Source organism: Choloepus didactylus, chromosome 8 (genome assembly GCF_015220235.1).
Source record: "Choloepus didactylus isolate mChoDid1 chromosome 8, mChoDid1.pri, whole genome shotgun sequence".
NCBI lineage: Eukaryota > Metazoa > Chordata > Mammalia > Pilosa > Megalonychidae > Choloepus > Choloepus didactylus.
This window is the reverse complement of record NC_051314.1, coordinates 96,939,150-96,959,960: the sequence shown is the minus strand read 5'-3', so window position 1 is coordinate 96,959,960 and position 20,811 is coordinate 96,939,150. Positions and strand designations below refer to the sequence as shown.

The 20,811-nt window shown below is 36.9% G+C and overlaps 1 protein-coding gene across 1 annotated transcript in view; it reads right to left on the bottom strand.

Annotated features, from left to right (window-relative positions):
* Window positions 1–20,811, bottom strand: part of SLC2A13 (solute carrier family 2 member 13) — a 388,263-nt gene that overhangs the window by 267,412 nt on the left and 100,040 nt on the right. The window contains exon 3 of the mRNA XM_037846603.1: window positions 10,103–10,311. Coding sequence (XP_037702531.1) covers window positions 10,103–10,311 — 209 coding nt within the window. The remainder of the gene's footprint in view (window positions 1–10,102; window positions 10,312–20,811) is intronic.

The following is a 20,811-nucleotide window of genomic DNA, read 5'->3' as shown; positions in this document are numbered from 1 at the left end:
GCATTTTCTTTCACACAGGGTATCATCCTGCTATGACCAGAATCTAAGGAATGGGAGCTAAGATTCTACCTGTGAACAAGGGAGCCAAGCCGCTTTGATAAGACAGCCAGCACAGCATGAGACGGCTGGAGACCCAGTTCTCACTGAACGGTGTCTCTCTCAGTGCCACATCAGATCAAACGGGACACAGGGTGGTGTGATGACCTGTCAGGCTGTGACAAATGCAGAAATGACTGGGGTCCAGTCTTTAAGAAAGCAACATGCTCTGAGCAGTGGTCTTGTAAAAACCTACCGCGTCCATTACACTGAGGCTTCTCTGGAACATGCCTTTCAGGTTCTTCTGTTACTGCACATCATGTACACACCTACATGCAAGTACACACACAAACACAACTTCATCAGCTGTGCAGAAATCAGAGGGGGCGTGTCCTCTAAAAAAAACCATGAGAGGTTTCAGTGCATATTTTATTTTAAAAGAAAAAAAAAAGGTAAATGACATCCCCGAATTATCATGTGTCCTGTAAAAACTGAGGAAACTTATAAAATACATGTATTTAATAATTGGTTAAAGAAAGGGCTAGGAAACTATAGTCCATGGGCCAAATCTGGCACACTGTCTTGTTCTCCTAAATAAAAAACAACTAGCAGGCATAAAACATTAAGCTTTGTGTTTTACTGGAACAAAGCCTCACTCATTCCTTCACATATTGTCATGGCCGTTTTCATGCTACAGCAATAGAGCTGAGTAGTTTCAACAGTGACCATATGGCTACAAAGACAAGAATTTACTATCTGCCCTTTATACAAAAAGTTCCCTGGCCCTTTATAGAAAAAAATCTGCCAACCTCTAAAATAAAGAATCAAAATTAGTACCTTGTTATTAATAAAAAGACCAAACCTTATATATTAAAAGTATCACTAAAACATAACTATTACTCCTATCACATCAAATCTTTTTTCAGATGAAACATTATTTTACCTAATTTGTACACTTTCTGTGCAATGCAATTAAAATAATGCCAGCATCTATTGAACTAAACAGGAAGAAAGATTTATGCACTTCTCTTCTGGTCTTTTCCAAAAATGATTCTAAAAGCAAACTGAACAATGAATCATATTAAATTCACTTGTTAACAAAAGCCCTTGTTAACACAGAGAACACCATGAATATGTCAATATGTCTCAAATTTAATCTAATTCTTCTCGTGAAACAGTATGTACATTTTCTATGCAGAAATGTAGCACTGTAATGGTGAGTGAAATAAGAAGCTCGGGAACTTCTAACCATCTCATGCTGTGTCCTGACTCCTCCTCACCTCCTCAGATACCACCCACGGCATCGCCTCCTCACCCTGAGAACCAGGAGACGCTCAGACAGTTAAGCGCCTCCTCCGCTCGCACTGTGTACAATGCAGTCTTGGCTCTAGTGAAATAAAGCTGGAAAGATAAATTAAGGCCAGATTTTAAAGGAAGTTGAATAAGTTCTTGGTCTTGTTTCTAAGGAGGAGAGGGACGTGGACTTGTCTGGGTTAGGAAGACAACTCTGGAGGCCATAAGGAAAACGAAGAGAAAGAACAAACTAGAAGTACGGAGAAGGGCTGGCGACTCTGTGACCTGGGTCAGAGGCCGAGCACTGGGGCCATAACCCAGGCAATGGCAGCACGCACGAGAAGAGACAACAGAAGGGAAACACGTTCCCAAGGTGGAAGCAACTGAAGTAAATTATTCTCTCGCTGACTTTGAAGGTCTACTGTTTTATTGTGCCTATTTTTTGTAGTTGTGTTTTGTTCTTTCCTTTTAGAAAAGGAGGAAATTCTTAAGGAGATTTGGTAGGTTCTCTTCTGCAGGACCTTCATCCACACTGCACAGCGCAGGGTGGCAGGAGGTTCAGAGGCAGCGGAGTGGGGCTCGGGTCCCAGCTCCTTCCGTTCCCTCCTGTTTGATCTTGCCAGCCCCCCATTTTCTCAGTAAAGTATGGATGACAATGTCTACTTTTCAGGATTGTTTTAAGAAGTAGAGAAAACATATACATAGCTTACATTTGCAAAATAAGCATTCAGTAAATACTAATTACTAGTATTTTCACAGTACAACCACACAAATAAAATAACATATGAAGACAGCACTACAAAAAAGATTTGCTTTTTTACAAAGTTGGTTTTTAAAGTCTCTCAGTTTCTTCTCCCTTTGGGAAAGAGGAGATATCAGGGTAAGCCAGTTTGAGTCTCTAAAAAGAATTATTTTGACAGTGTATTTTCAACAGGGGAACTTGAAAAATTCAGAGGAAAAAGCAATACTGAAAATATGAGATACCTATACAGTAATTTAGTTCTAGCCTCACAAATCTAATAATTTTCTGTTCAACCTATCCTGCCAAACAAATATCCTCCTTATTGAAGGTGCCTGCATTTCAACGAAGATAGGTGATGATAAATAAGTTAGCTGAAATGTGGCTATATGTAGGTGTTCAGTAACTTCCTGATTGAAAATATCACTCAGTGGGTTTAGAGAGCCTGAGGGAAAATGACAACAAAAGGGAAAATTAATGATATTTGACTACTCTATCTCCCAAATTCAAATCCAATTTAAAATATTAGGAAAAAAACATTGGGAGCAACTGCTCTCAATGAGACACATTCGAGAAGACAGATGTCTTCTGACAACTGTAAATAGGTGAGTTTCTACAGAAAGCACATGACATGGCTATTAACAATTCCGATTCTAGAGCCCACCAATGGAACTGTCCTGTTATCCCTAAAAAGTCCCAACAGTAATGAGTGGCCTATTTCCTTTCCCCTTTGAGATGGACAGAATTGGGTTTTCTTCAGAATCTTCCTCTAACCTTCTCTGGAGACCACATGACCTTTAAAGGACACAGCAATTTATATTCTCGAGGAAAAAGTCTCCAGACCTCAGTTTTATTTACAAAGCAGACCTATACTGAATGACGACTGTGGTGTGAGGTACAAAGGAACTACCCTGAAGGAGCAACTCGAGAACTATATTCTTTTGAAGGGTCTACCTTGTTTTTCCCCCGTTTGATTGTTTTAAATACAGAGCACTAAAAAACAGTATGAACTTCACCATGAATTGGGAAATAAAGAAAACTTTGACACACCCAAAATTCTTTCAGCATCGATTTTTTAGGAAATATGAATTTAAGTACTTCTTAGCAACAAATAGAGAGCCTTCAAGTATTACCTATCTGCTTAAGACAAGCTGGATTGTCAGTATAAATCAAAGAAAATGTAAGCTTGAAAGCTTACAAATGAACATGAAAAAAACATTTCTTTCTCCTATGAGTATGTTGAGTGGAAAATCTTCTCTGTTTTTCTTTATCCCCATGTAACTAGAGAGTTTCTGACATTTTAACTAAAATCCAAGAACTATTCCAATTTTACTTAAGATTTTAAAAGTCCTCTGGGATTTAGACAAAGGCAACCTTATTCAACCCTTATTTAAAACCATATTGAATTAAATACTTTCTTTTAAATAAGTAATAATGGCCCTCAAAAATAAACTTTATGAAAAACTGAATATTGTACATTATTTTATTGTCCTTCTGCTTAAAGCTCGTTATTGCAGTATGGAGAATTAAAGCAGCTTTTCACCTGACTTGTTTTAATCTGCTGTTTACTATATGAGGTATGTATAATAGCCTCACACTTTGAAAATTTTTCTAATTTTGCAACAACTTCTTCAATATTAGATCTAGAAATGTTTTCTTTGTCATCATTCAGAAAACTGTTGCTGAGAAACAATTTGTCTATTTCAGGTTCATCTAGTAAATAACATGTATGCAGACAACAGTGTTCTACCACAAGAAGAGAATAAAAGCAAACTACTGTGTCAAAAATATTGGGAAAAAACGTTTTTCTCTAAGTGCAGCAGATGTCAACTGCAAAGAGCATTCCATTGCAATGTCATTATGCTGAAATTGGATTTCTAAAGAAACTTTTGGAAGAATTTCTATCAAAATATGATAAACATCTACCCTCTCTGACCTCTCGGAAGGATATTATTTATTGAAATGGCCACAACAATATCAATTCACAGGAAAAGAAAATGACTTACGAGGAGATCAGACTTGAGGACCTAATTCCAAAATTACTAAGAGGATGTACAGAATAGATGTGACCCCCAAAGAGCTGGAGGTAAATCAAATCATGTTTTAAACTGAACTCACAGGAGGATCTTGAATAAATTCCACTCCCTACAATGCTTGTACCTTCTAGGCTAGAGATTAACTCTGATTAAACTCACCATGAAAGGCAAAACACAGAGGCAAAATACACCCAGAATACTGAGTTCATTAGATGATAAAATTATACACTGCAAATCTTGTCAGCTTGAATATTTTTACATAGATTATACACTGCGTAGATAACCTGAATGCCCTGTAACAGTGACGGGGATCAAATTTCAGCCTGAAACATTACACAGTGCCTATGTGCTGCTACTTCTCACACATGCCTAAATGCTAAAATTTTAGTGACCAAAGAGCAGGGACAAATTTCCCACTGTTCTTCCTCTACTCAAAATCTATCTTGGAAGTAGCTATGATCTAGATCATCTAGGAAACCTAAACTATTGGAAAAAAAAATTACATGTATACAAAATTTTGTTTTTAACATGGGGCACACAAAAAAGCTGCATCCTTTCGTGTAAAAAAAAAAAAAAAATCCATAAACATTGCTATGCTACCTGGAATGACCTTATGCTATAAGATGATTGTTTTTTATTATGGTAACATATATATAGCACAAAGTTTGCCATTTTAACCACTTTCAAGTGCACAATTCAGGAGCATTAATTCTATTTGCAATGCTATGCCACCATTACCACTATCCATTACCAAAACTTCTTCATAATCCCCAACCAAAACTCTGTACCCAATAAGCAGTAACTCCTCATTTACCCCATTCCCAGCTCCTGGTAACCTCTAATCTACTTCTGTCTCTGTGAATTTGCTTATTCTTGATATTTAATAGGAGCAGAATCATATGATACTATTCTTTTTGTGTCTGGCTTATTTCACTTAGCATAACGTTTTCAAGGTTCGTCTGATGTTGTCACACGTATCAGAGACACTGATTTTTAAGAGGCTGCTTGCTCACCACCTCCCTAAGATCTGCAGTCAGTTTCTCCTTTCCCTTGCTTCCTTTACCCAATCTGTTGTTGCATTGAAGTCATCCTGACAACTACATTCTCCCAAAGCACTGCTGCCTTTTTCCCTGGCTTTTAGCTGTGGTCTAACATTACTACTTGCACGTCTCTCTAGAGAGAGAAAGATTTCCTTGTTTATGTTTTCCCCCCAATGAATCTGCCTTAATACCACGGTCCAGAGCCGAGATGGTACTTTGTCTGGGCTGCCCTCACAGCCCCACCTGAGAGGTCCTAGCACAGGGCTGAGGGGCTCTTCTGCTGAGTTATGATGGCCAGCAGCCTTTGCTTTTACTCCTGGTATTCTCTGGGGCAGGATAAGAAATTAAAGAAGTCAATTAGAGAGCACCATCAAACAAGGTGGTTAAAAACACGAATGCACAGCCTCATTTCTAGATATTTCCCTAAGACTGCCTTTGGAAAAATCTGGCCTTTTTTGTTGTTGTTGATTTTACTTGTCTTGTTGAGGGAGACAATAATTAACTGTTGTGAACTAAATATCCTGACAAAGACTCTTTGCCTTTCCATACACCCTGTAAAGTAAAAAATGACCACCCATCACCAGTGAGCAGACCCTACTTTTAATACCTCGCCTAATGGATTTGCACAGGTGGAGAACTCCAAATCTTTAAGTTCATGTCTGTGAAACAGACGGCTCCATATCCTAAGCGATATGTACAAGAGAGTGATGGGGTACATAAAGCCAATGAAGGAGCACTGCAGATACTGAGGAAGAAATATTGTTGGAGTCAAGTAAAACCAGCTATACTGTGAAACAGAACACAAGTTTTTGTTAATAGGATAAAACGTAAAAATTCAAATAAATTTTTAGCTTACTGCAGCTGTCCCCTGCTATAAAACTCAGGTCCCACAAGGCCTGCTCCTCTCACCTTTAAAGCAAAGGAACCAAGTCTGGGAATCATTGCCTTAATTACCTGGCTTTTCTCTCAGGTCCCTCCCTATGTTGCATATACAAGTCATGACCCTGTTACACATCGGTGCAATACGAAATAGACTCGAAAGACTCAATGTAAGAAATTTGCAACAAAATGTTAAGACATTTATATTATTTTGTGTGCAAATGTACTTTCAATTCTAAATGTCATAATTATGTTTCTACCAAAACAAGGCATTAGGCTTGGCAACCTGGGATAAACAAAGATGACTAGTTCTTACCACATTGTCTTTACAACTATTATCAAACCTTACAATAACATCAATCTGGCCCTTTTAATGATACATATAATTTTGCACTTGCTGTCACCTGCTGTTCCCTCTGCCTGGGAACACTCTTCCCTCCAGTTCTCTACTTTACTGATGGCTTCTCCTCCTTCAAATTAACCTGCTCAGAGGTCCCTTTTCTAATCATCTCATCTATAGTAATCCCTTTTCCATTCCTCTGTTTTATTATCCTGTGTACTTCCTGCAAAGCAATTGCCACAATTTGTAGATACATGGCAATGATTTACTCTCTTTATTTTTATCATTGGTGTATCTCTTCCCAACACAATGGGCCAGAATCTCATCTCTCTTATTTAATGCCACATCCCCAGCTTTACTGAGTGTCACTCAACAAATATTTCTTGAATGGAAGAAACCTGCAGAGTATTTAGGAATTTTTTTTAAAAGGCATTTCTCACTGACTTTTAAAACTCTTAAAAAGTAAAACCTTGGAGCTGTTACAATTTGCTCCCTTTTCTTACAAACCTAAAAAGAAACTGAGGCTCAGTGACTCTCTAGAGATCCTTTTAGCAATCATCATGGACCAACAAGTTTGGGGTAGAGCTGGCACTAGTCTTCCGTGTCACCTACCCTCAGTGATTTTCCAAATCAAGCTCTTCTCTCCTTTATTCTCACTTCATTAGTCCTACAGGTTATAAAAATGAAAACCAAATATTGGATTCTTTTCCTGTCAACTTCCCATTTTTTTTTCCCAACTATAGGGCCCACAAAAGACTCTGTATGCCATGCTAGGACTTTGTGCCATGTGCAGAAGCGATGGAATCCATTACAATCCAATCCTGTTCCACAGCATGAACTGCAGCCTCACCTCTGCTGCTGACACAGCCAGAGCAGCCACCATCTTTACTACATAAAGTGTGTTTTTAAACACAGAGATGTTAATGCTGTATGCACCGAATCTCACACATCCAAAATATGAATGGATTTAACTAATAACTACTCCAGTAGCTATGTCCATTTCCCTCAAAGAGGTCAAATTTAAACTCAAGTGACCTCAAAACAAAATCCTATAGAAAGAGAAAGATCACAGAAGCAAATGGTGTAACAGAAACAAATCTGAGAAACTCCTAGACGAGGACATGGTTTACTGATCTGCAGTGAGGCCTACTTAGTAAGCTCATGGTAACTAAGCCACATGTCTGAGGAGCAAGCTCTCTCATTACAAGAAACAATGCACCATAAACAATATCTTTCTAACTTCTCTGGTGTCTAGGTCAAGGACCTCTCCAGGCAGAGGCACCCCACTGCCCCTAACTCCCAGGATTCATGGCCCCAAATTCACCTCCTCATGGACAGATGAGTCCACACCATTCTCTAACCCTCCAAACGGAATCACTGACTCCTTTCCCTGTGTCATAACATTTTTATTACTTTGAAGTCAGCTGTTTCTTCATGTATATTTGTCCACTGAATCTATCTTTCTTGCAGGCAACATGATCGAAGGCCAGGACCACGGCAGTTTGTCAATTTATGTCTCTATTTTCCAACTAAAGCGGCATGGAATCTTGCTCCCAGACATTACAATTGTGAAATAAAAGTCATACTTGCACAGACTAGGTTTCACTGTGGTTAAGTTTCTCGATCATAAAAACGAGGCCAATAATCACTGGTGCCACAACTTTTAACACTGGGAAACCTGTCTGCATGCATTTCTGCCAATGCCATAATGTTATTAATTCCATAATTTAAAAACAAAGAACATGAAATCAGTTTTAAAATTAAGCAAGATGATAGTACTTCAAATAATACAAATCCAGAAACTGATAAATTCTTAATCCCATCAGTCACAGAGTTTATATTTACCTAAACATGAGACAAATGTTATCAGGATCTAATGGATAACATTACAGTATTTTTAAAAACCTGTACCAAATGTGCATATAATGCAATACTTGGAAACAGGTAAATAGGTAAGTATTTTATTTACATCCAAGAAACAGTACATGATTTAGCTCCCAAAGACTTCTGGTAATGAAAACTAAAGTAAGTGCAGATAACTGCAACCCTGTGTGCCTTAAATTTCTAAAAATCCCATTTGGGTATACATTCCAAAACATTGTGCAACTCCGCGTACACCATCAACAATTACATGGCTACAGTGGTTAAAATGAAGTTGCATTCTTAACACTTTGTAGTAAAATCAATGGTATCCCTACCTCTAAACAAGAAAGATTTTTTATTGTTCCATCTTATCCTTTCCATAAATTAAAAAAAACTTCTATTCTAAATAGTATTTAATAAAACCTTATACTCTGAAAAGTTTTCCACTTACACATTAGCACATGAGTTTCAAGTGTGCTGATTACTACAGAAGCAATTATATTCCAGTCAGGCTTACTGCTGAGAGGAATTTAGAAGGGAGCATTAAAGCAGCTTTTAAGACTTTAAACAGATGATTAAAAACTCTATTTTTTTTTTAAGTCAACCCAGTGCGGATCACAGTAAAAATTATTTTGTTAAAGCAAAGTTCTCCTTAGTACTGCCACTAATGTGCCACATTGGAAATGATGTCAATTCCAGGCCCATGGTAAATTCTCAAAAACTGTTTGATAAAAAGGATCTTCACCTAGAATGGGCCCACAACTAGTCGGGGTCTGAGCAAGAACATAATAAGATCATACTATCATACTGTTCATAAAGTCAAGTCAAGCAACATGAGGTTAAGAAAATGAACAGCTTCTGCACTGTATTCATTCCGCTGTCTCAGGAAGGCACACTGTTAAGCTCCACTGAAAATGCTAAGAGGTGAGTGAACAGACTTCCCAAGACTTGTGTGTGACATTTATCAATATGGCCTAGGGGTTGAGAGCATTTTCTCAGGTATAAAATAATTTGGCTAATATAAATTAGCATCTCCCTATGAGCTACCAATTAATGTAAATGTAAAATGAAGGTGGAGTAAAGAAGACAAATTTGAGAAATGTGAACCATGCAGGCTAGTAGTTATTGTTGGAAAACACATTTGGAAATGTCTACCTTTTCCCATCATTAAAAACTTAATGAATCACTTACCTAAATCGACTGACAAGATCTTAAATCATGTCTGGGGAATTGTTAAATCCAGACATTTCTTCTATGAAAATAAATTCATCGATATAAATTAACTATAAGCTTCCTTTTCTTGGTTTTCCAATAGGGTGAAATTTAGGATTAGATTCCTAATTAAACATTTTAATGAAAATACGGAAATACAAAATTATTCCAAAACAAGTAAAAGAAGGTGTTCATTTCCTTTACAAAATTAGTATGGAAATTAATGTAGCACATGTGGACAAATTATTTACTTTTTTTTACTAAAGTGATTTATTTTAACAATAGTGTACACTATGGGACTTTTTTGTTAATAATTCAATTATATATGCTTCCTTTTATATCTTAGATGTATGTAAATACACACACACACCCCCACACACACACAATAACGCCAACCATGCCAAATGGATCCATATTAAAAAATAAAGGAGACAATACAAAAATAAACTAATTATGTAAGGATACTAACATTTTTGGGATGTTTTAACATTACTGGGGTGTTTTCCTTGTTTTTCATCACATATTAAATAATATTTATTTTGGATTGGTCATGAACATAAAGCCACTATATCATTTAGATATTAAATAATACTGAAATACTATAGCTTTTTTAATTAAACCTCTCTGTACTTTAAAAATTCACATAAGTATGAAATCCACATACCTGAGCCAACCTCTTTTTCCTCTTCTTCAATGTTGTTTCTGATGCTATCATATTCCTCATCAATGGTCTGGTTACCACGCATCTGAGATAAAATTCTACGGGCCTTCTGCGTCTGTCCTTTCTGAATAAGCCATCGAGGACTTTCAGGTAAAAAAAGGAAGCCAAAAAACTGAATAACTGCTGGAATTGCTGCAAGTCCCAACATGTACCTGCAATAAGAATTCCATACATTATTGTAAAAATTGGGCTTATTAACACCAAGTATGAATAATACCTAATGATGCTAAATTAGTGAGAATGATTCTCTTTATATTATATATGTATGTGTGTGAGTCAACAGAAAAGCCGTATTTTTAAGCTGTACTGAAAAATTCAAAATTAAGACAGAAATTCTCTCTCACACAATTTACAATGGAAAACAATGGGCAAAGTCACAATAACTATGTCTACACAATCTGAAACAAACACATCATGCTATATATATATTTGCATAAATTAAATAAGTATATAAATACATAAATATAAATACAGTATAAATACAATATATAAAATATAAAATACAGCAAAACTCTGCTATCTGTTTAAAAGACATACTTTTCATGAAAATAAAGGCTAAAATTTTATTCTTTATAGTCATTTCTCTATGTGAATGATTAATTATGACTTCTAACAATTTCCCTATCTTATTTTGCCATTAAGCATCGTGTTCACCATCACTGACTGTGGAAGAGTTTCTGCCCATTACAGAAAAAAGATGGAGTCAGAATTAAATAATCACTAATAAAATGATCAGAAATAGGAAAAAGCTGTTCATGTTTTAAATTATTTGCCATCTTCTTTGAATGTCTATTCCTAATGGCTGGTGAAATTCTAAATAGCAAATAAGCATAATATTTTAAATCCATCAGAAAAATAACAAAAATAGTCATAGGAGTATATCAACATTAAAGATCTCTCCAAATTATTCTGACCATCAGACTCATCTCCTAACATCTCGGGGCCTCAATCTCTGTGAACTGAAGGGGTTAAACTAGGTAAACTCAAGGTCTCTACCAACTGGAAACATCCATGAACCTATGGCACCTAGATGTTTTCTGTTGATCCCAGTTCCCCAGATATGTTCCATGGCAGATCCATGATGGCAGAGTTCAGAAGGCCAACTCCATTTACACGACAATGCATCCTCACCGGTGTTCCAAAAACAGAAGAATAAAATACAACGGTCAGATGGGTCCTAAGAATACCTCCTACTCCAAACATGAACTAAAACTGTATGTTTGCCTGCAGTATCAGAAATCTTAATAGAGGTGCCTTATTAATATATAGGTTATGATAATTACACCAATAATTAATCACACGTTCCTCTGCTCACCTACAGAACACTTTTTCAACCTCAACTGATGTCATCGTACCTTGTACTATAAATTATTTACTTGCCACACTTGACTATGTAATATTCAACTTTATATCTGGCATAACACCAAGCAAAGTATCTTGGACACTGTAGGCATTCAGCATCTTTTATGAAGTGACATTAAAGCAGCTATGTTTCTAAACTTTCTGTATTGACTAAACAGAAAATAACTGTGCTTCAGATTCATATAGCAATATTTACTCTTCTGGATCATTTAACTCTACAAACTTACTTGTACAGTAATTCATTCCAACCAAACCATTTGTTATTTTAGATATAACCAGAACTCTCCAGATCTTCTCTTCTGGAAGTTATTCAGATGAGAGGTAGAGAGATCAGGTCACACAAATATGTATTTCTAACCTCTTTGCCCTAAGATGTTTTGATTTTCACAACCAAATTTGTTACTTAAATGTTTATTTTAATGTTGTAAATAAATGAAATTTCTATTCAAGTTGTGTTCTCAAAGAATTTAAAAGGAAAGGTTACCCTGCATTAGGAATGACCGCAAAGAAATGCTACAGAAAAGCAGATAATAAAAACAGTGGATTAGGAAATAAAGAAAAGTCCTGAAGATTAAAGACTTTAGGCTTCATTTCTCTACACCTCTCATGATTTTTTCCTTCTGTTCTCTAAAACCCTTTAAAATAAAATAAAATAAATAAAATAAAATAAAACCAAACCCTGTAGAGAAAAATTAAGATTAAAAGGCTCTACAGAATACTTTAAAGAAGCACTTGAAATGAATACAGAAACTGAATCATTTTCAAGACAAAAAATGATCACATAATATTTTACATTTGTGAAAAGAAATAAACAAAATAGAATTACTGTGGCTAAGATACTTTAAATGGAGTACTGCAGTCACTCTGTAGGTTAGTCTTACGCAAATCTCGGCCAAATCTCACAAACTGCCAAAGTACGCAAAGCCTCAAGCCACAATGTTCCTCAAAACCCTAAGGACATAAGGATGCCAGAAACAAAGCACAAGATAAGAAACTCAGTCAACTATCTAACCTGAAAGAGGTTTGGAGCTTCCGGAATATCCACCAATCAAAAAAACTTACATAATTTTTTTCTTTTTCTTTAAAAACTTCTTGCCTGGAAATCACCAAGATAGGACACAATTTGGGTTGCTACCAGAATCCCTGCTCCCTGAGTTGTAATTCTAAGACCCCCAAATAAATACCTTTATTGTCTTGCAACTTAGTTTATTTCTCCATTGAGACAGTTTACTACTTGGTATTCAATCCCAGAATGCACTATTTTTTAATTAAAAGAAAATGAAAAGAGGAGGAAAGAGAAAAGAGAAAATAAAAAGAAAAATGAAAACGAATATCAGCCTATGTTTCTTAAGAGACCTATAAAAGACAGAAAAATTTAGCCCTCCAGCTCTCAGAAATCTTTAAATCCCAAAAGGTCTGAAATTTACAATGCCTGAATATTAAAGTGGTGAAATGGAATTCACACCCTGCTGCCAACCTTTAAGGATATTAAAGCCCACTTTCAGAGAACAGTAAAAAAAAACTTGTCTTACACATTTATATCCTAACATTTCTCTTATAAAAGTAAAACAAGAGAGTTTATTTTATTGTATTTTAATTACCTTTCATGATAAAAATATTTTGATGGGAATAATTATGCATGGTTTTATAGAGAGCCAATTGAGGAGATCAGGGAGAGCTATAGTATATGACAGAACAGAGGAGCAGATCTGGACAGACCTCACTTCAGCTCTGGGCATATTAACCAGAGAAATGTCAAAAGACAAATTGGAGTCAAGTTTGCAGATTACAGAATTTTATTCAGAACACCAAAAGTGCTGCTGCAACAAGGAAACCTGATCACATGTAAAAATATAAGTAGCTTCAATCTTCTAGGGATGGCAAACAATTTTTACAGCCATAAAAGGAAGTTAGTGTTACCGATAAATGCAGGGGTTCTCTGACTGATGAGCACAAAAGTCCTGAGACATAGGGGTTTCAACCGGAGAGTTTATTGCCACATGAAGCAAGGAAAACAGACAGCTATGGGCCTAAAATCTGTCTTTCCGAAATGCAGTAAGTCTGAGAGTTTTATAGTATCAAAAGATGGGCAGTTTTAGGATAATGAGTATAATGGCTCAAGATGATGAAGATAGAGATGATGCAATTATCGAGCATGCACAGATTGATTACATGCTTAGTCACAGAATGTATATAAGAAAATGGCAGCCTTAACATGATGATGGGTGTGATTTTTAGTAATATGAAGTACAGGTCACTTATAGGTTATAAGGTTTAAGCTACTGCACACGTCAGGTGGGCCAATTTTAGTTAAGATTCAGCTCCATCTAGTAAGATAGTTTAGGAAGTAGGGTGTGTTTCTTCTGGACTGACTCAAGTTTCTTCATTAACAAACATTAAGGGGCTGTCTTCGTGATCACAAGACTTAAAAGTTGTAAAACAAAGATACAGGGGTACAAGCAGGGCCAGCCACAAGTTATCACAAGGCTTTCACAATCACAAGGTAGAGATCATATAGTTATACAATCATTACCAAAGATCAAGGTATCTGGGTTACAGCTCAGTGACCTATTCTACAATACACTAGAAAGTAAAAAGGCATCTATAGAATGATTCAGTAATTACAATCATTTAACGCTTCTCAATTACATGAGCTTGACTCCTATTGATTGGACAGGGGCTTGTCCATCTTATAGTGCACATTTAGGGAGGTGGGCTTTATTTTGTATGAGATCAAATGTAATGGGTCAGGTGCCTTGATGAGGACTTCAAATTTCAAAAGATATCAAAAGGAAACTTAAGAGGGAGCTCAAAGAAGTAGGGCTCTGAGGGGTCCCAGTGCTTTCTCTATATATTTTATCAAAACTCTGGTCAAGTTTACTTAACCCTCTGTGGTGGCTTGCAGCTATGTCCCCTTAAACTGAATCTTAAACTGAATCTATTCCTGTGGGTCTGAACTCTTGCAGACAGAACCTTTTGATAAGGTTACTTCAGATAAGGTGTGGCCCAACGGAATCAGAATGGCTCTTAATCCTATTACTGAAGGCCTTATAGGAGAGGCCACAGAAAGAGAAAAATTCAGAGGGAGCAGCCAGAAACTGACGTCAACAACACCTAGGAGAAAGCAAGAGAGGCCAGGAGAGGCCACCATGTGTACGGCCAAGAAAAAGAAAAGCCAAGGACCAAGGGTCGAAGGCAGCCAGCCCCAGAACATCACAGTCTTCCAGAAGAAAGCATCACCTTAATGGCACTTTGATTTTGAACTTCAATTAGCCTCAAAACCATGAGCCAATAAATCCCTGCTGTTTAAGCCAACCCATTGCATTGGTAATCAGGAAACTAGGACACCGTTTTAGGTACAGGTGACAGTGTATTTCCTAGGACTGCAGAGAATTAAGTGAAATCATTTAGTCAGAACCTAGCGCACAGAGTGGATACAAAGCAAAAAATATTATCCCCTCCCTGGCCATGTTCCCTTTTCCCCCCACCCCAATCAGTTCAATGCAACTGATCTATCCTGGCTATAACACCCACCCAAATTTTCAGTAGGTAGAACTAAACAATTTCTTCTTTGAGGAAAAATCATCCCTCTGATGATGTGCAGATTGGAGAACAGGGAGGGTAAATAGAGGGTGCTTTGCTCTGTTACTGATGAAAAATTTAACGTAAGACTAATATAACAGAATCTATGTACATGTAGCTAATGCAAAAGTATTAGGGACACCATGAGACTTTGAAATCCAAGGAAATCAGTAACCAGCTGAATAATGAGGCGTATACTGTTATATCAGAGAAGGTAGTCCCCAAACAACCAAGGAGTCCCCTACTGAGAAAGGAGATCTCACTATTTTAAGTTAAACCACGGATTCTAAACCCTGGCCTCACATTAGAATCACCCAAGGGACTTTTAAAACATACGGAGGTCCAGGCCCTACTCAACCACAGGGATTTTGATTAATTGGCCTGGGCTCTGAGCCCAGGGAATTCTATATATATTTTTTTAATAGCTCCCCAGGTGGTGCTAATGTGCAGAGCTGGGAACCACTGATCTAAACGGCTATTGGTGAACAATAAGCACCCAAGGCTCACACCTTAATGTAAAAGCCCTTTTTCCTCTGGAGGTAAGACCACACACCAAACTGACATAAAAGGAAAGTAGGTAACTCAAGCAAAAATGTCAAGCTTTCCTGAGTTCTAAAAATCTTCAGAATATTCTTTAGCATTGTAATAATTCACCAAGTGTCTTTTTAAAATTTTCTAAACTGAAGTTAACAAATGAGCCATTTTCTAGAACAACCAGCAGTAACAACACCTGCCTACCAGAAAACTTAACAAAAAGACCCTCTAATGGTAAACAGTGCTTTCACATGGTATGGTTAGTGCACCTATCAATAAGAACATAATCCCAACTATTTCAACTCAGGCTTAGCATTCTTTCCAGTTGCAGGAACTAGAGCTCTGTGAATGGTGGATCTTGCATTCCTGGTAGCCATGCTCGGTCTTAGGACACCCTCCCCACTGTAATGGAGCAAAGGGCAGATGTGGCCATCAGCCCTTCATTCAACGGAATATGAAACTAAATATAAACATCTTCCCTTATATGGCCTTTTAAGGTACAGAATTTTAAAATTCATAATTGCTCCCATCTCAGAACTAATAAAATGGATTAGCATGCTGCTTGTTCTCTTGTTGTTCCAAAAGGTGAAGACTATGTTCCAAATACAGGAAAACCTAATTGAATGTAAGAGCAGTACAAGCCCAGCTTGGATATGTAATCACTCAGCAACAACAGCAGCAATAATAGCTAATACTTATGTAGCACTAGTTAGCTAATTGCTGTGCTCTGCTCAAATGGTTCTAGGTACATTAACTCACATATCTTTACAATAACCCTACAAGGTAAGTATTATCCCCATTTTGAGTCAAAGAGACTGGAGGCACAAAGAAGATACATAGTATATGGTAGAACTAAAATTAAAACTCAGGCAGTCTTCCTCTTTCTTTGTGGAAAAAATGGAAATGTCCTGTATATAAGACGGTGGTAAATGCATAACTATGCTATTATACAAGGAACCACCGATTGTTTACTTAGGATGGAATTTACGGTGCGTGAATAAAACCATTTAAAAAATAAACAGAAGGATACAAGTGCTGGAGAAAAGGTGGAAAAAGGATGTACCTAATCACCATTGGTGGGGAAGTAGAATGGTGTAGCCCATATGGACAGCAGTGTGGCGGTTCCACAAGAAGCTAAGCATGGGGTTGCCATTTGGTCCTGCAACTCGGTTACTGGGTATATACTTGGAAAAACTGAAAACAGGGACATGAATGGACATTTGCACAGTGGAGTTTATGGTATCAGTATTCATGATTTGCAGTGGATGGAGGTGGCTTATGGGCACTGATGAATGGAATGGTGAACTGTGGTGTATATGCACCATAAAATATTGAGCTGCTACAAAAATGAGCAAAGTTGTGAGGTGAATTGACACTGAGTGAAATAAACCAGAAACGAAAAACATTATAATGTCTCACTAACATGGACTAACTATATAATGCGCAAACTCTGAGAACTGACTCTGAGAGCACAGGTTATCAAGGGAAGAATTATTGTAAAAGTTCCTAGATTATAAGTTCTTAGCAGCTACATCTATTCCTGAGCTGTAATGACTATTTCTAAATTCTGAGATGTTGAGCTCTTTGTGTATAACCTGGTCGGTCCCTGGAACGTTGGGTATCTGTGTGACACCTGAGACTCAGAGCCAGAGTCCAGCAGCTATGAATGTCAGCATTACCCCACACAGCAAATGTTAAAGAGTCTGCAAAAAGAGATCAGGCTTCAATTAGAGATATGAATGAAGTAGACTTGGTTAGGACTAAGGTAAATTAGACTAAAGGGTAAAGGACAATATTGACAGTGTTTTTAAAATTTCAACTTCTCTTTGAGACCAAAGGAAGAGATGTTTATTAGGTGCAAAATCTGTATTTTTTGTAACACAATATATAATTTAACTTGTATGGTCAATTTATTCAACCAACATAATTACATGGAACATTGAATAGGGAGTAAAATCAGGTTGGTTTGTATAGGTCAGTGTGAAGTCCCAATACATCCCAGAATAATATGGGCAGAGGATAAAAATGTATTTGCAAAGCTCCCTTGAGGGACTGGGGGAAAATCTTAAATTTCCCCACCTGGGGAATTAATGATAGTCACACAAGCATTGAGAACCACCAATGTAGAAGGCTGAGTCCTCGATCCTAGGGCTTGCTCTTATGAAGTTTGTCACTGCAAAGGAGAGGCTAAGCCTACTTAAATTGTGCCTAAGAGTCACCCCTAGAGAAACTCTTTTGTTGCTCAGATGTGGCCCTCTCTCTCTAAGCCAACTCTGCAAGTAAACTCACTGCCCTCCTCCCGACATGCGACATCATTCCCGGGATGTAAATCTCCCTGGCAACGTGGGACATGACTCAGGGATGAACTTGGCCCTGGCATCGTGGGATTCAGAAAGCCTTCTTGGGCCAAAAGGGGGAAGAGAAATGAAACAAAATAAAGTTTCAGTGGCTGAGAGATCTCAAATGGAATTGAGAGGTCATTCTGGAGGTTATTCTTATGGATTATATAGATATTCTTTTTTAGTTTTCAGTGTACTGGAATAGCTAGAAGGAAATATGAGACTGTTGAGCTGCAACCCAGTAGAGCCTTGATTCTTGAAGACCATTGTATAACTATACAGCTTACACTGTGTGACCATGTGATTATGAAAACTTTGTGGCTCCCACTCCCTTTATACAGCGTATGGAAACAGGAATAGAAAAATGAGGTCAAAACATGAATAGAAAAATGAGGACAAAAACAAACGAATAATAGAGAGGGATGGGGGGTACGGGAGTTTTTGGTTGTCCTTTTTAACATTTATTCTTATTCTTTTTTGTGTTTAATGAAAATGTTCAAAACCTGATTGTGGTGATGAACGCACAACTATATAAAAGCACTGTGAACAACTGATTGTACACCATGGATGATTGTATGGTATGTGAATATATCTCAATAAAATTTTGTTTAAAAAAACCCTCAGGCAGTCTAATTCCTATTATATGTTTATTTTAAGTCAAGCTATAATAAAAGTTTGGTAATTAGTTCTGGAGAATTCATAAAAGGGGGCATTAATTTTCCTTAAGATTATGTGTAAAGAATTTGGAGGTTCCCTTTCGAAGTTTTATTGTTCACCCACCTTTGTAAAAGGCAACAAAATAACTGCAATAAATAAAAGGAAGAGGGGCCAGCTGGGAGCTGTCCCTCCTAATTGTCCAGAACAGAGAGCAAAACAGTGCCCTCTAGTGGGCTGGGTAACTATGAGTGGGATTTAACCAATGCAGACCTGCTAGGGGCAAATGGATTATCCTATTAGTCTCTGGACACCTGTCCTTATTAAATCACAACTCTCTAAGCACATTACAATGAAAACAGTTGTCTATCAGGTAAAAGGAAAAATTTCATTTATAAGGATACACTTGCACTGCTTGCTTTCAATGTGTCACACTGAAATTTCTATTTCATTTTTCTTTAACATACATAGGTAAACTTTTCATGCAAGAAAAAATACAGATGACAAGAAAGAGAATATTTTAAAAGATAAATGTGAGCAAAAAAAAACTTGACTTAATTTGATTCCTTTGATATATTTTATACAGCAGGCATAAGTCTGAAGTTGCTTTTCTCCACATTTTTTTTCAATCTCTGCCAAAGGCCTCCCCAAGCCTTTCAAAGGGAATCACGCAGTAATGAGAAATTATATCTTACATCCATATTCTGTTTATTTCTCTTCACCCCTCTGTTCATTTTCCCCCTTAAATTCCCAAATGTGTGGAAACATTGCAAATGGTACATACTGGAAGATCTCTAAGATTTGTGGGTTTAATTATGTCAAGCTGTAATAGTTAATAGCTAAGGAAATTTTATTACAATGAATTATATTTAAAACAAATTGCATCCAATTGTGATAGTTCTTGATGTGCTCGATTCTACTAAGGGAAGACACTTGTTCACTCTAAGGCAGTCAAGGTTCAGCCACCACGGTCATCATTACCCTTCTCACGAAAGCCATCAGCACATAAAGGTTCAGTTCAATAATCACATCATTACTTGACAAAATACATGCTTCCAAAACAAAGACCCACCTTACAGGTTTCCACTTACAGAGAATCTTGCTGTTTTTCAAAACACTTAAGATTAGTCTAGTGATAATCTGTGAAACTTTATTCTTAAAAGGAATACTCTCTAATATCCATTTTTGTCTTATAATAGACTGAAATAAGATTAAGTGAGAAAACATGTTTGCAGTTGCAATAGTTATTTCCATCCCATCTTCTAGTTTTCATTCTGTTTATATCTGTTTTATTGATTTCCAAATCTTGTCCATGTTAACTCATTCTAAATAATAAGTTACAGGAATATCATAAATATAAAAAATCTATACTTTATTCTTTAAAAATATTCCACTTCAAACTGGCATTCCTTCACATATAACTATAAAATGAACTCTAAATCTTTTTTTTTTTTTTTCTGAAACAGTTCACCAAATATAAAAAAGTAGCAGCTAGAATCAGTAGATTCTTTGAAAACATTACCTAATGAAGATTTATGTGTTTGCTTGGAAGGCTGTGATCTCTCTGAGCTGGTATTCATTCAGATGTTTACACAGCCAACACCTCCTGAATGTGTGCTAAACACTAAATACTAAGCTAATCACTGAAAATCATGAATAAGCTTAAGCACTGATGGTTCAGTGCTGAAATGTGAAAACATCCCCAAGTTGGAACTTTCTAATGATAAACAGGAGAGTGAAACATTACCCCTGTAAATAGACGTAACTCAAACCCCTGCAAACCTCAGTCAAGAAAGGACATATTGCTCCCTCAGCCCTTCATCCAGAGAGCTACCCAAATACACTGGTCAAAGTTCCCATGAATTTTATTATTCATCCAAGATTCCATATCTTCCAAATCACATGAGCGATGCATTAACTAAAAGAACTGTAAAAGAAATGGTCATCATTATAGATTACTAGGAAGGAATCTAAATGAAAGTCGCAAAACAAAATTATCATTTAGGCAGTATGTGTGGCAAGCCATGGCCTGAGCAAAACAGGCCTGCAGATCTTTGATGCACAGCAGTCTGCCTGACCAAGGCAGCTAAATGTTTAACCTATAGTCTTCGTAAGCCAGTAAGGAGAAAAAGGGTAAACTGACCTTCAAATGTACTTCATGGGAAGCAGGCAGAAGTGAGA